This window comes from Monodon monoceros, unplaced genomic scaffold, assembly GCF_005190385.1.
Source record: "Monodon monoceros isolate NGI ecotype Baffin Bay Population unplaced genomic scaffold, NGI_Narwhal_1 Super_Scaffold_17, whole genome shotgun sequence".
Taxonomy (NCBI): Eukaryota; Metazoa; Chordata; class Mammalia; order Artiodactyla; family Monodontidae; genus Monodon; species Monodon monoceros.
The window spans coordinates 25,964,542-25,980,734 of NW_021703773.1; the positions used below are offsets into that span (position 1 = coordinate 25,964,542).

Genomic DNA, 16,193 nt, shown 5'->3' on the forward strand with positions numbered 1-16,193 from the left:
GCTTCAAACAGCATCTTGTCGATGAGACTTCCCTGAATAACTGGAGGAAGATGGGCATTTCCCTCCTCCCTCAATCTAAACAGACAGGCGGCACCCACGCTTCTTACATTTTCTGTTACTGAACACACTAACTACTTACCTTAAAATCAACATAAATTATCAGCATTATCACTATTTGATCAATATCAGTTCATTTATCTCTGAATTTCTCCTTCAGTGAGGCAGCTTTATCCATCTGGGCAAACTGATTTCTCCCTGAAAGCTGAAAGTCGAGTTCAATTTTACAATTCTGTGATTCTAAAGGCACTCCAATGAAAGGACTTAATCTGAAAATATTTTCAGTGTTCTCCTTACACCTTTAAAAATGTGTTTTAGGGCTTCCCTGGTGGCGCAGTGGTTGAGAGTCCGCCTGCCGATGCAGGGGACACGGGTTTGTGCCCCGGTCCGGGAAGATCCCACGTGCCACGGAGGGCTGGGCCCGTGAGCCATGGCTTTTGAGCCTGTGCTCTGCAACGGGAGAAGCCGCAACAGTGAGAGGTCCGCGTACCGCAAAAAAAAAAAAAAAAAAAAAAGTGTGTTTTAAATAAAATGATGAGGCTTAAGAGATATGTATCTTTTCTGAATTCCCCTTGATGTTCTGAGTACTCCTTGATTTTTAACTCCCAACTCTCCTATCTATCTTTATATCAGGATGTATTAATTTAACTGGCCAACTTACCTTCCTTGTATATAGAATGGAGGGCTTTAATTTAATTCATAAAGGAGCTACCATGATTAATTAGCTTAACCCTTAGAACTTCTGATTGAAGTTACTCACTAGCAAACATCTGACCATATAGGATAATTAAATTACAACGGAATAGCAAGTCCTTCTTCTAACTACTACTGGAATTATGTACCTGTACCAACACACAAACACCAATAGTCCCACAATTCTCTAGTTTCAGAGTTATTTTCACCCAATTATATGGGAAGATTAAGTTATTTTATAAAATTTGATAAAAATGTATGTGACATGTTGGGCTTCTAAAAAATAAGTGATGGAAATGCTGATGTACACTGTTCTTTCAAGTCTACCATAACCTGTAGGTTGTTTTCTGTTCACTGTTTGTAATAAAAGAATGCATTCTCCAGTCGTTTTGCAAAGTGAGTTTGTCCCTTCAGTTAATCGATTATGCTCTATAACTGTATGCTGAACCCATTTTAAAAGGATTTTACTTCCTACTAGGGTTACAGTACAATTGAACCATCTATAATCCAATCAAGCTATATCTTGTTTCACTTATTTTAAAAATCCTTTTTTTCTAGTTACTTAAGAAATTATATCTGTAAATGGCATGATAAATCATTGATGCACCACCTAGCCTTGCTTCTAGTTACCAGTGATGCCATTCTTCCCAATGTATCTAGACAGCAGTTCCCTTCCCAGCAAGATTTTCCATAGCATTTTAAAAGATATTTTAGCTCCTGCAGTGACAAAGGCCTATTTAGAAACTGCAAGCATAATTTACTTACCTGATTTATGAAGCAATTTGTACAATCTACTATATTCATGCTAGATGGGAATGGATCTTTGTTAAGAAAACAAGGATCTTTAACAACTGCAAATTTTCATATTGCTACATTTTATGACGGAACAAAGCAGATTGGGGCAATTATCCCTAGTGTTTTATTAAACCTTGATACAACTGTTAGAGGTTAATGGGGCTATATTTTTTCCACTAAGTCTGCTCTAAAGCAAGGTCTAGAGCACTTAGTGCCAGAAATCCAGCACAGAGAATAGCAGACACGCCTTTTCCTGCAGCAGTTTTACAAATCACTCTAGTCTACTACCATTCAAATAAATCACCCATTAATAATAGAGCAATAAAGTCCTCTAAAAACAAAACCTGATGATGGGTGGCATTTCCAGCAATTTAGTAACAACCTTAGTGACTATAACAATATTAATATGAAACAAAATGTGGTGTGTTTTTTTGTAACTGGGTAAAGCAAATCCTGTTAATTTTTGAAGATTATTCAAGTGGGGATTCATGAAACCACAATATATCCAGTTACCTGGGAAAGTATGGTGTGATGAAAATGCCAGTTGGAAATTATTTCTGGAATAAAATTTCAGAGGTGGAAACCACACAAAGCATCATCGATGGCTGATGAGATTAAGGGACGTGGCATGACTTTTGTTCCCTGGATAGCCTGCCTTAGAAGCCTTATTAATGGAGTCACTCAACTTTCTTAATAGCCTCCCTCCATTCTCCTTCCCTCATCCCATCTCCCTCACGTCCACAGCCCTCTTCAAGCACCAAATCTGGGGTAGCACTTGGAGAATTGCAGGACTGGCTTTCATTGCAGTTCTTCAAATGCCCTTTCTAAAAGCCAGCATGCCCTAGTCATCGATTCAGTAACAAATGGACTCATCCGGCAGTGGTAGAGAGGAAAATTAGTGTATTGTAGAATATTTTCTGACCTACTAGAGCACAGAATCTAGATTGACAATGAGATTTTATTGCCAAATGCTGTCACCTTGTGACAGAAATTTGAAAAAGATTAATTTCTCATGGTTTTAACATTTCTTTTCATGCAGTGGGCATAATGATTCTAAGACTGTAGTACTTTATTGTAGTCGACCAGTTATTTAATTATTTGTGCCTTGTTCATATACTACATATAATTTTGATAATAAGCATGATTTTCTCTTAACCACTGCCAAGCGCATGTCTATAAATGAGAGGTTCAAGGAATTCAGTCATTGATGAGGTGTAATATAGAAAGTATGGTGTTTTGGCTTTCAAAGGACTTAATTTAATGTTGCTTTACATCTTCCCTGCGGATTCTGACTTTTTATGGGTTGATCTACTACTATTTTGAAAGCTAATAAATTTCTATTTTTACTCAATGCTCAATAAGGGTTGCTATCTTTATTGCAGCACTCATCTGATAAATATTTACATAACCTGAAATACCAGTAGACTGTAATTTCCTCTAGGGAAGGAACATATTTTGAACATCTCCATGACAGCTATTTGTCTTTCCTCAATGTGTGACTGGTGAATGCATGATTAAGATGTGAAATACAAAGACCTAACTGAAGAAAAGTATGACATCACTTTGTCACACTTCTTCAGGCCACCACATAACTAGGAAACTCAGTCGTTCAATGGATAAATGTTTATTGAGCAACTGCTGTGTGCCTGAGACTCTGCTGAGTCCTTGGTAGATATCACTGAAGAGGGCAGACAAAAATATCTACCTTCAAAGAGACTGTATTCTAGTGGCAGGAATGGAAGAGACAGGAAGTAATTAAGAATATATATATATATTTATATATATATATATACACTCTTAATTATTATTATTTACACATTATATAATACATTATATGACACATAATATGTATTATGTTATACAATATATTATATTGAACATATACATCATACATCACATAATAGTATAGAATGCACACCTTATGTACACTATATTACACTTAATGTTCCCCATACACACCCCCACACATTCATATAAATGCACACACTAATATGCACACATACATACAAAAATAAGCATGATACATATGATATACTATGATAAGTGATACAGAGGAAAGCAGAACAGGTAACAAGAGGGGGTAAAGTGATGTACGGGCAAGGCGTGTGAAAGTTAGCTAGGGTGACCAGTGAGAGCCTACGCAGAAGGTAATTTTTGAGAAATGATCTGAAGGGAGGGAGGGATGACTGGGGTGACCATTTCAGACAGCAAATAGAGGAGAAAAGACTGGGGTGGGAGTGTGTCTGAGATCCTTAAGAAACAGCCCCAAAGCTAGTGGACAAGGGCCAGAGGGAGAGGGGATGGGGTGGGGAGGTAAGGAGGTCCTGTAGGTCTCTGTAAGGAATGTGGGTTCATTTTGGCTGTGATGGGACGGCGCTGAAGTGTTCTGAGCGGAAGAATGATGTGATTCTACGGATATTCCCTCCTGATCCCTCTGGATGAGGTATGGAGATCTCGACTGCAGGGAAACAGGCAGAGACAGGGAGACGGGGTGAGGATGATGCAGTAATACACCTAAGGACATTGGTGGTTTGGAGGTAAAGAGAAGTGGTCGGCTTCTGACATATGCTGGGAGGCAGCAGGCTGGCTGGTGTCTGGGGGCAGGGGTGGCGCCAGGCTCTAGGTCCCTAACAGGAAAAGCAATGGCCTTTTTCTGAGACGGGAAAGTGATGCCTATCACACGTGGGCATGAAAATCTTGGGTGGGCAGGTTGATATAACAGTCTGGAAATCTAGAGAGAAGTCTGGGGTCATTAATCAGACATGCCTCTTTCCGTTCTGGGAGTGGATCACACTGAAACTACTTTCCAAATGATGAAAATTATTGGGATGGCTTGCCTTTTCTTTATCTCTCATTCTGCCCCTATTAATAAAGATCAATGGTTTCCTTTTTCCTTTTCCTTAACTTCCACTAATCCCTGTTTATGGAGAAAGGATTGAAAGGAGAGACTTTTCCTGGGCTGAGCCCATTTTTGGCTGACAGGAAGGGAAGAAATTATGCAAGGCATAAGATTAACCTTTTTTTTTTCCCTCTTAGCACACTGGAATATAAGTAAAAAGAGAATATTACATACTAGTATATTCCATTTGCTCTTAAATTATCTCAAACATAAGAAAACAACGACTATGAACGCAGCAATTTTAGTGACAAGTGGATAATACAGTATGACCCAGCACAGATGGGAAAGTCACTTATTATGGCATATTTTAGAAAGTGGATTAATGAGTCACACCATGTTAAAAAGATAAATCAAACATTATATCATTAGGACTGCATCTTTAACTCTTTAAAGTCATTAAGGTATCATTTTGCACTGTTGTCCAAAAAGTGGAACTACAAAAGTTTTAAAATGTGCCCTTCCAAATAATTATGTCCAAGACAAAAGAAAAACCAGAGAAAAATGGAACTATTGTTATTATAAAAGACAATATTTGATCAATTGCTTTTCATTAACAGGGCTTCACGTATTTTTTAAAGGTAGGAAAAAATTCACGTATTGGAAAAGAAGGCAATGAAAGAAATGGTTTACAGTCAAAAGTAGAAGAATCTTAGGGTCATTTATTTCATAATGGTCTGTTGTTGTTTTTTCCCAAGGGTTTATAAGGCAATGCATTACACTTTTCCATTTTTCCGCAATGTTTAACTGGCTTTACATTAAATAATGACTCTGAACCCAATGTCCTATCCTGCTTGGGTATAAACTGTTGTAACTGCAAATGCTTGACACACCACTGTGCCATCAATTTATCTGAGTGAGTTACAACAAATCAATATTGAATTTGTAAAGCCATTGGTCTTTAATTTTACATGGGGAGAACAATCTCTAGCTGGAAAATAACCACCAAGGTTTTTGCTTGCCCTTCTCCCTACAGATTTTTATATTTTGGAGTTAGAAGGGCAGTAATGGATTACCTACCCTCCTGACTCTCACACTTAGGTTGCTAACATTGTATTCTGTGGAGGAGAATGTCAAGGAGAAGAGGAAGAAAGTCATCTACAGTTACCACCATTTAAAAAGGGTGGCAATTTAACAATCCTATGTTATTGAGAGGTTCCAATTCCAGAATAAAGAGAAGCCTTCCATCACTCAGTGATGAAAGAAAGATGGTGGTGGGGGGGGGGGATGTTGACTGAATTTATTCCAGGTGCCCTTCCTGCTGTATGTTGCCCAATTATGCTTCAATCCTTTAAAGCTTTAAATAGTGAGAAATTTAGAGCATTACGCAGAATTAAAACCTTAATTATCTTTGGGCTTTCCTGAAAACATCATTAATCAGTAATGAATGAGACTGATGAAAAAACCAAACCTGTAAGTCATTTCATTCTAAGAATTAACGTAGGAAATCACCCTCACTGTATAGATGTGTTGAAATATCTCCACAGCCTTTCACAGCACTCCACCCTATGGTTAAGTTGATGCATGTTAAGGACTAAAGTGAATTGCTAAGGGTTAACTGGTAACATGAAATCAGGGCAGGACAGAGGAACTGACTGACTTAGTGATTCCAGGGCAAAATTCACAAAGGATTCATCAGATTCCACTGAGAGGAGTAAAAGAGAAAATCTGTAGGGCTTTTGCTCCACAATAATGGATATTTTTCCTTCCTTCATTTATTTAATCAGTAAATACTTGCTAAGTGCTGGCTAGCCTGGGCTATCAGAGGATGAGGAAGTGTGTAATTCAGTGTGGGTGTCAGACAAGAAGCACTTCCCAGAGGAGAACTCAGCTCTCAAGCGGCTCATTGTGGACCAAACGTATAAAATCAAAGCAGATCTAGGGAGAAAATGGGGAGACAGGCTGAGAATAGGCTGGAATCCGGGACTGTGGGATACAGGCACCACCTATCCTTCAAATAGAACAATGAAGAGCTTGGTTTTTTTTGTTTGTTTGTTTGTTTGTTTTTTGCGGTACACGGGCCCCTCACCGCTGCAGCCTCTCCCGTTGCGGAGCGCAGGCTCAGCGGCCATGGCCCACGGGCCCAGCCGCTCTGCGGCATGCAGGACCCTCCCGGACCGGGACACGAACCCGTGTCCCCTGCATCGGCAGGCGGACTCTCAACCACTGCGCCACCAGGGAAGCCCAAGAGCTTGTTTTTAATCTATGTACCAGCTACTGTATATTGGTATAAATTTTTTTTAATGTACTAGTCACAAAACCCTGTCTTTCCCCGGTTATAACACGATACAGGTTCCCTCAATTCAGCGCTGGAATGGCCTCACTGCTGTGACCCTAGCAGCCTTCCGTCACTAAACTACAAGCTCCTTCTGGTGGTCTGTGAAACCCTCACCTACCCCTGTCCGGGGCCTCCAGCTCTTTCCCAGCACTTCCTAGATTCCCTCCTGATGCTCAGGGGACTGTCAGGAGGACTTAACCAGGCTTGCGCCTGAAACTGCAGGAAGGCATGGCTCCTTGCCTGGTCTAGTGCTTTGTTTTTAACCATCTGGATCTTTGGGTAGAGTTTGCCCTCAGTGGTTCACCAAAATCTTGACTGCTTTCCATCATCTTAAACAGGGTCCGAACAGGAAATTAATGCCACCCTCGAGGAGAGTAATGTACACCAGTATTCCTTACAAAGGGGCTGCTTGTATCCGAGTACACCTAGAGATGCCACCAGGGGTAGTGCAGACACTTGGAACAAGGTAACAGTCAAGCTCTTATCACCCCCCTGGGCTGGAAGCAACAGGGGAGAAAATGAGCCCTGAAAGCCAGAGGGAAAGACCATTGTAGGGTCAACCCCTTTGAGAGGAGCTGTGACCTTTGGCCTCTGCACCTTCAAGCACAGCCAGTTTGAGGGGATTTTCCAAGAGTGATAAATACCCGGATCTCACAATCATGCTTCCCTCCAATCGTCTGCTGGGGCTTCTTACTGGCAGAACACAACCCACAACCACAAGAGGACAGTTATTATTTTTAGTTTCCACATATAAGTGATATCATATGATATTTGTCTTTCTCTGTCTGGCTTACTTCACGTAGTATGATAACCTCCAGGTCCATCCATGCTGCTGCAAATGGCATTATTTCATTCTTTTTAACAGCCCAGTAATATTCCATTGTATATATATGTACCACATCTTCTTTATCCATTCACCTGTCAATGGACATTTAGGTTGCCTCCATGTCTTGGCTATTGTAAACAGCGATGGGGAGGGATAGATTGAGAGTTTGGGATTGACACATACACACTACTATATTTAAAATAGATAAACAACCAGGACCTACTGTATATCATAGGGAACTCTGCTCAATACTCTGTAATAACCTAAATGGGAAAAGAATTTGAAAAAGAATAGATATATGTATACATATAACTTAATCACTTTGTTGCACACCCGAAACTAACACAACATTGCTAATCAACTATACGCCAATACCAAATAAAAATTTTTTTAAAAAAGAGGACAGTTGCTACTGTCATCCATTCCTGTCAGGTTGTAATTAAATAAGCTCCTCACTGGTGCTTGGTAGCAGACACAGTCTTAGATTAGGGGGTAAAGGGATAATTACACAGCCTTTGCTGTCACATTTCTTACTCTGTGAGGCATCTCAGGAAGAAGGCTCATAAATAAAAAATGTCTATATACAATGAAAACTACCAAAATAGAGATCCACACAAGTGAGGTGGGATGATAGCTAACAGTGGCTGTCAGACCCTACACTAAGCATTTTTTGAGTATTTTGTTATATCCTTTTCCGAACCCTCAGGTGGAGGAACTGAGGTTCAGGGCAGTTACGTACCCTGTGTCAGAGAGGCCTGTATGCTTGAATTTAACCTCGAGAACAGCAGAGGCTGTGGTTTCCAAGAGAAACCCAGCTCTCAGGGTAAACCAGAAATACAGAGACTACAGTTTATTGAATGGCGTGAAAAATAACGAGGCCAATACCAAAGGCACCATATTTAATATAAACACTGAATGTAAATAAATTAGCTAATCTGTATATAAATGATTTAATAATAGTGTCAGTAACTGACACGTCTGCAGCAAGTGTCACCACATGTATAAAATATATGCATCACCTTCATGTTCCCTCTCACACCCCATCAAAACGGTAAGGGGTTTATCACTTCCTAGGTGAAGGCTGTGTCCTGGGTGAGGCTTCAGGGGCCTGTGTTCTGGGCTCACCTCCTATGAGGAACCAAACTATTTCCTAAGATCTTACAGAACAAGTTCAATGCTCTGGATCTTACCTCCTCTTCCAGCAAGTAAGATCCCAGCCGTTTAGATCCTTGGTTGACCTACTATGAATACAGTCTTTATGTCTCCTGTTTGTGTATGGAAAGTTCCCAACGGGTATGGCTGGCGGAATGCCCACTATATGCTGTATACTGGAACAAGCAGTTTACAAATACCTTGCTTCATCTACTCAAAAAGAATCATTACCATTTTACTTTTATAAATGATAAAACTTGGACTTGAATATGATAAATACTTTTACAACTATTGAATCCTTGTCTCTCTAGCTTCAAAGCCTATGTCCTTTTCTCTATGAAGCAATTAATTTAGTTTCCTCAGCCACATCTTCTGCATAAATAACATTTTACTATTTATTACATTGCTGATCTTAGAAGGCATTCCTCATTTCCTCTAATGATTAATTTTCAAGCCTAACAAAAAAATAGTTTAATACTATTGGGAGAAAGGGCAGAACACTTTCTAACACCAATGAGTTATGACTCATTTGTCAATTTTGTGTTCAGATAAGGACCCAGACACATTCTTTTCATAAAAAAAACTCTGGCTGAATGTTCCACTAGCAGATAAATTTGATGTCTACTTGACTGCTATCAGACCTCATACTGATTTGATATAAGGGTTCACCTGATATGTAGTTCTATGTTACTGTGGATCATTTCTGCAAGGTTTTTAATCCATAAAATATAAATTTCAAAGTAACTATACATACCACATCCCCCATTCTACTAAACATTCCGAACTAATGAGAACAAAATATTAAAACTTTATTTTAAAAGAATGACCTCCTTTCTTCCTGCCCTCCAGTAGTTTTGTCCTTCATTATTTGTAAGTCCAGTTTAATTTGAACAGTACTGCCCATGATTATCCAAAAAGAGGTACAATGAAAACAGGAAGTGCATTTACAGGTTGATTTGTGTGTATGTGAGAGACCTAAGGGCCTGAACTGCAGTCAGAGACTGAAGGATCCCCCTTGAATAGACTGTGTGTGTCCCCAAAATTCATATCTTGAAGCCCGGACCTCCAAGGTGATGGTATGTGGAGGTGGGTCCTTTGGGAGGTGATAGGTCATGAGGGTAGAGACCTCATGAATGGGATGAGTTCCCTTATAAGATACCGAAAAGGTGATCTCTCCCTCTCACCACCTTATGAAGATACAGTGAGAAAACAGACTGCTGTCTGTGTTAGGAAGTGAGTCCTCATCAGACACTGAATCGACCAGCAGCTTGATCTTGGACTTCCCAGCCTCCTGAACTATGAGAAATAAATTTAAATCACCCAGTCTATATTATCTCAAAATGTCTAAGACACATCTGTGTCTGAAGCCTACATCCTAGGGGTCTGGGTTTACCTCTCTGTCCTCCCCAAGTGCCAGAGGATAGGGTCATTATACAGAGTCGATGGACTATCATTACACAGGCAATCACTAGGAAGCCATAAAATAGGGATATTAAGAAAGCAGAGGTAGGTTAATCTACAATGTGATTTTTAAATGATCATTATTGCTGTTTGTATTTGCTTTTTAGTTTTAATGTGATATTTGTCATGGATAAAACCTCACACACAAGCCCAATATATCACGCAGATAAAAGTAGAGTTGGTTGAACTGAGGGTGCTCCAAGTGACCTCAAGCGTCCCGCATGTACCAACTGCTATTAGTGGCAAACCAAATAAAATACATAGATCCCAACCACTGGGATTCTTCACCAAGAGAGCAGGTCAGCAGGAACACCACAAGAAGAGGTCACCAGGAATGAATAGAAAAGGTACCCCAAGAGGCTGAAAATTTTAAAAAGAACATGATGCAGGGGAAAGAACCACCCTGGAAATAAACCCACTTGAGAATCTCAACGGAGCCTTCTAATGTGCAGTGAGCAGGATAGGCAAACCCATAGTGAAACTGTGACAAAATGAAGAGGTTAAGAACACAGGACTGGGGGAACAATAGGAGGAAACAGCTAACCGTGCCTGGAGAAGTCAGGAAAGGGTTCCAATGGTGAGGCTCTAAGACCACCTGGGCTTCTGCATGCAAGGAAGGTGGCGAGGACACTTCTAGCAAAGGCACACATGACACAGTCTACTGGTCCTTTTGGCTAAATTATGGTGAAAGGTGTTAAGGAAGAGATACCAGAAAAGTAGGTGCCAGGGGACACTTTCATTTATCCAACAGCTATTGGCCGGGTGCCTACTATGTGCTGGGCACATCCAGATAGAACCCCTATACATGTGGTCTTCATATTCTGGTTTTCTTTGAAGGGATATAGATGTTGCCTGGAACTATTTTATTCTTTAGTCCACGGATGTTCAAGAACATTTTAATAGGAGAATGACAAGACAAGACTCCTGTGCCCCGAAGATCATTCTGGTATGTGTGGTATATACTAGAATGGAAAGAGAAACTGGGATCAAAACACCTGAGAGTGGAACAGCTGTTTAACAGAGAAATCGGGAAGGTCCAGTCTCAGTGATTGATGAGGGTAGAGAGCAAAGACGGGTTTGAGATGCATTTAGGAGATAAGATGAATACACAGTGTAGATTCTCTCTCCCGGCAAATACTTTGAAGGTAGGAAAGCAGAACGAGATGAAGTGGGAAAAGCAGTTTATAGAATTACCTCTCCGAAACCGCTCCCTCTAATGGACATATCAATCCTCATACAGAAAGAAAGAGGACTTACAGACGGAGTTTTTATGGCTACTGTCCTTGCTGGGAAGCATCTTTACTCCTCTTGACTTCAATTCAATCGCCTTTTTCACTGGAAGAAACAAAATAAAACCATTATTAGGTACGACTCAGAGAGATATCATAAAATTGCGTTTTATCTTCACAGCATTTCCAGTCATAACTGCTTTCTTACCAACCCCTGGAATATGGGATGCATTCTAAGGGGTGAATGATGCAAAGCAAATGAAGTATAAGAGCCTGTGAATAATTAACGCAAGTCTATCAACCAGCAAGATCATATCTTATGACAGCAGTGTCAGAAGCTAAAAATAGTATGTGGTAGGATTACCATCTATACCCAAAGCTGCTTACCACCAGTGATGGCAAATTCTACAAATCATTATCATTTCGCCAAATGACCCAGCAGACTGCTCTCTCAACTTACGTGCAGTGACTAGAGTTTTCTAAATTTGCTACATACATGAAAAATTTTGAAGAAAAATGAAATTTATTCATTCATTCACTCATCTAGTCATTTAATCACTCAAAGTTTAACAAATATCTATTGATGGGAAGCTAGTAGGAGGAAATGTTCTAAATGTGCATGATTAAATGCTAAGAACACCAGTACTTACAGACCCTCATAACCTACAGGCAATATAAAAAATGTATGACATTGGTTTCTAAAGTCACAGTTCTCAGGCTTTAAGTTTCTTGAGTTTACTAGGTTCTGCATTAAATGTTTTAAGAAGTTCCACTTTTGTGGTCATTTCTGGGGAAAAAAAGTGGGAAGTCATTTGTGGGAAGAAAATAAATAATAGTTTAATTTAAAATTTTGTATTGAATATTAAAATTATATCTTTATTAAAATTAAAATATTTTAATTTAAAGATTTCTGATTTACATATTTACATTTGATTTACATATATGGACCTAGAGTAGCATGAAGACCTGGGCTCAAATCTTTGCTCACAACTTGCTAGCTATGTGGCCTGTGTAAGTTACTTAACTCAGAGCCTGTTAACTTATCTGCAAAAGGAGTGTGATGGTTACTTTTTATGTCTACTTGACTGGGGTCCAAAGTGACTAGATACCTTGTCAAATGTTTTCCTGGATGCTTCTGTGAAGGTTGTTTTTGGATGACATTAAGTTTTAAATCCACAGACTGAGTAGAGCAGATTGCCCCCCCTCCATGTGGGTGGGCCTTATCTAATCAGCTGAAGACTGGAATAGAACACAAAGCTGACACTTTCCTGAGCAGAAGAGAATTCTTCTGGCCTGACTACCTTCATACTGGGTTATAATTTTTTTTCAATTTTATTGCTTTTTTTCCTTCCAATTTTATTGAGACATAATGCACATACAGCACTGCATAAGTTCAAGGTGTATGGAACAATGATTTGACTTACATGTATAATCAAATAATTACAATATGTTTAGTAAACATCCATCATCTCATATTGATACAAAATAAAAGAACAAATTCTTTCTTGTGATGAGAACTCTTAGGATTTATTTTCTTAACTTTCATATATAACATATAGCAGTGTTAATTATATTTACCAAGTTGTACATTACATCCCTAGCACTTATTTATTTTATAACTGTAAATTTGCACCTTTTGACTGCCTTCAACTAATTTCCCCTCCCTCCACCCCTCGCCTCTGATAACTGCAAATCTCTTTTCCTATAAGTTTATTTGTTTTTCTTTGCTTGTTTTTTGAAGTATAACTGACCTAAAACACTATGTCAGTTCCTGGTGTACAACACAGTGATTTGATATTTCTGTACATTTCAAAATGGTCAGCACTATAAGTCTAGTTACCATCTGTCACTGTACAAAGATGCTACATAATTACTGACTATATTCTCCACACTGTACATTTCATCCCTGTGACTCATTTTGTAATTGGAAGTTTGTGCCTCCTAATCTCCCTCACCTATTTCTCTCCCCCGACCCCTCTTTTTTGGCAACCACCAGTTTGTTCTCTGTGTCTTTGACAATGTTTCTGTTTCATTACATTTGTTCATTTGTTTTGTTTTTTAGATTCACATACAAGTAAAATCATCCAGTATTTATCTTTGTCTGACTGCCTTCATAGTGGGATACTAATTTTTTTTCCTGCCTTCAGATTCAAACTGAAACACTGGCTTTTCCCGGGTCTTGGTCCTGCCAGCCTTTGAACTAGAACCACACCATTAGCTCTCTGGGTCTCCAGCTTACTGACTCACCCTGAAATCTTGGGACTTCTCAGCCTCCATAAGTATGAGAGACAACTTCTTATATTTCTTATATAGGATGGTATGATATATATCATCCTATTGGTTCTGGTTCTCAAAACAGCCCTGACTAATACAATGGGCATGCTGATATCAAATGCAGGGAACAGATATGTGTTCCCTGCACTATAATGAATGCACCATTTTTAGGAGCAGACCCTGGACATCGTGGGCTCCATACACGACAGTGTTTGTTGCTATTTTTGGATCACTTGCATTCACATGGCTTCCCCAGAGGAGGGACTGTCCTTCCATCGCTGATGTTACTGGACATTTGTTCCCTCTCCCTGTCCCTTCCCCTGGTCACTGAATTTTCTGACCCTCTGGGTACCATGTGTCTGTGGCTCTACCTCTCAAGGCCCTCATCCCACTTCCCAGCTGGCCTCTTCACAGTGACATTTGTACACTACCTTATATTTAAGGAAGCATCTTCAAACACACCATGGTATTTAACTCTTTCCACAACCCTCTGAAGTAGGTATTATGAAGATCCTTACTCATATTAGGAAATCAAGGTTCACAGATTTGTTGAGAGGACATAGGGAGTAAGATGTGGGATTTGGATTCAAATCTTCCCACTCAGAACCCAACACCCTTCACTGTATTCTGCCCACTTGACAATGGAAGGCATGGAGGTAGAGACTGTAGGATCCCGACACCTGGAAAGAAGCTGAAAACGCTGAAGAGCTCTGTACCTGGAATTCAAATCATCGCAGTGACACCAGGGTTAAACTGCCAGGATAGTCTATTGACTCTGTTATTTCTTTTCTCTCTGCACTAACAAAATAAAAGCTGATTCTCTCCCATTTCCCACCTTCCTCCCAAAAACCAAGCTTTTGAATTCAAGGAAAGAAGCAACTTCCTCACGTTGGTATTGACAATTCCTTTCCTTGTCAAAGGAGGCACTGAAGCAAACCTCCCCAAAGGAGGTTATTATAGGAAGTTGCTTCAGAAGTAAGGGGAGGTGCTGGCATTTGAGCAGGTTCAGGAGCAGGTGGGGAGATGGTGGCTTTCACCAGTGCTGAGATGCATGACAACTACAGGTAAGCCATGGATGCAGGGCATCTGATGTTTGGAAACTGGTCACAAGGCATTGAGGGTGAGGCAGGGGCCATCTCTGATGGGGCCTGTGGTCAAGCTGAGGGATGGCCTCTCGATGGATGTCCAGGAGAAGAGGACCAAGGAGCACTCCTGTGGTGGGGAGCATCCTGAGAGGACGTCTTGGGGTACTATGGAATGAGGAGTGTGTGTGGTGGGGTGCTGCAGCATGGTGTAGAAAATGGGAGGACCCAGACAGTGACAGACGCCGATGTTCACCAGTGGACTGAGAAGAAGACTCAGGGTCAGATATGATTAGAGAGAGGTACTGATCTTTGCTATGGAGCCATTTCATAACCATTGCACCAACAAAATGGCAAGCTGGTACTATTTCTACCCCCCCCTCCATCCCTCATCTGCTGCATCTGTCCTTGAACATGGAAATCTCTCTGCCCAGCCCTGAGGGGAGGGAAGGAGGAGGACTCTGGATGGAGGACAGGAGGGGCTTCAGGGAGGTGATGAGGGGAAAGACCCTTTGAGGAGGGTCCCTTCCTTTCCTTCACAACATTGCCAAGAACCAGGGCTGTCCAGAAAGAGGATGTGTTAACTTGAAACAAGTTAGAACTCAGAGGAGGGGAGAATCCACAGCAGTACAGCACCATCGTGCTGAAAAAAAAAAAAAAAAAAAAAGCTACATACAACAACTTTCTGTCCTTTCCAGGGAGAATGTCCTTCCCCTCTCTGTCCATGACTGACCCCTAATTAAGCTCAGCCTGCTCCTTGGACCCTCCCAGCTCCCTCCCCCGGCCCCAGCAGCAAGAAGTCAAAGTCCACTGCGATCCTCCACACACATCAGACTTCTCTCAGGAAACCCAATCCTACCATCTGCCTCTGGTGTCCTTGGAAATTCCTATACCAGATGATAGGATTCAATGTCTAACACCATAGTTTACCCATAATGGGGAGCTCAGAAAATTCCAAATAAACAAATAAAATGCAAAATTGTTTCAAACAAACTTAATTTACTAAATACAGGGACGGAAGCCATTGAGAAACCTCACAAACCACAGAGGAAACTGTTTCACATATATACACCAACTACTGACAAACTGAAGAAATCAGGGTTTGGAATTTAAAACATAAGCTCTTTTTTTGGACTTATTATTAACTCAGAGGATTATCGTGATTTTATTAATACTTCTCCAGGCTAAAAAATTCCCTCTAAGTGGCACGTGAAAAGAATATTCACAATCATTGATAGCAATAATAGTGAAATCCTTGGAAATCCTTTGAGTTACGAGAGCTTACTATACAGGTGCATGCACACACACACATATATACACTTTCACATTTATTTTATATTTTATTTATATGTTGTGTATTTTTACATATTATACACTATATATATGTTATATATTAAATACTTTACATATCATATATATTATTGTTGTATACTTAAATATTTTACATTTA

The 16,193-nt window shown here is 40.1% G+C and overlaps 1 protein-coding gene across 1 annotated transcript in view; it reads right to left on the minus strand.

Moving 5' to 3' along the window:
• The window catches only part of CSMD1 (CUB and Sushi multiple domains 1), a 1,429,265-nt gene that overhangs the window by 572,253 nt on the left and 840,819 nt on the right, over nucleotides 1-16,193 (minus strand). Inside the window, exon 7 of the mRNA XM_029226263.1 lies at nucleotides 11,416-11,493. Coding sequence (XP_029082096.1) covers nucleotides 11,416-11,493 — 78 coding nt within the window. The remainder of the gene's footprint in view (nucleotides 1-11,415; nucleotides 11,494-16,193) is intronic.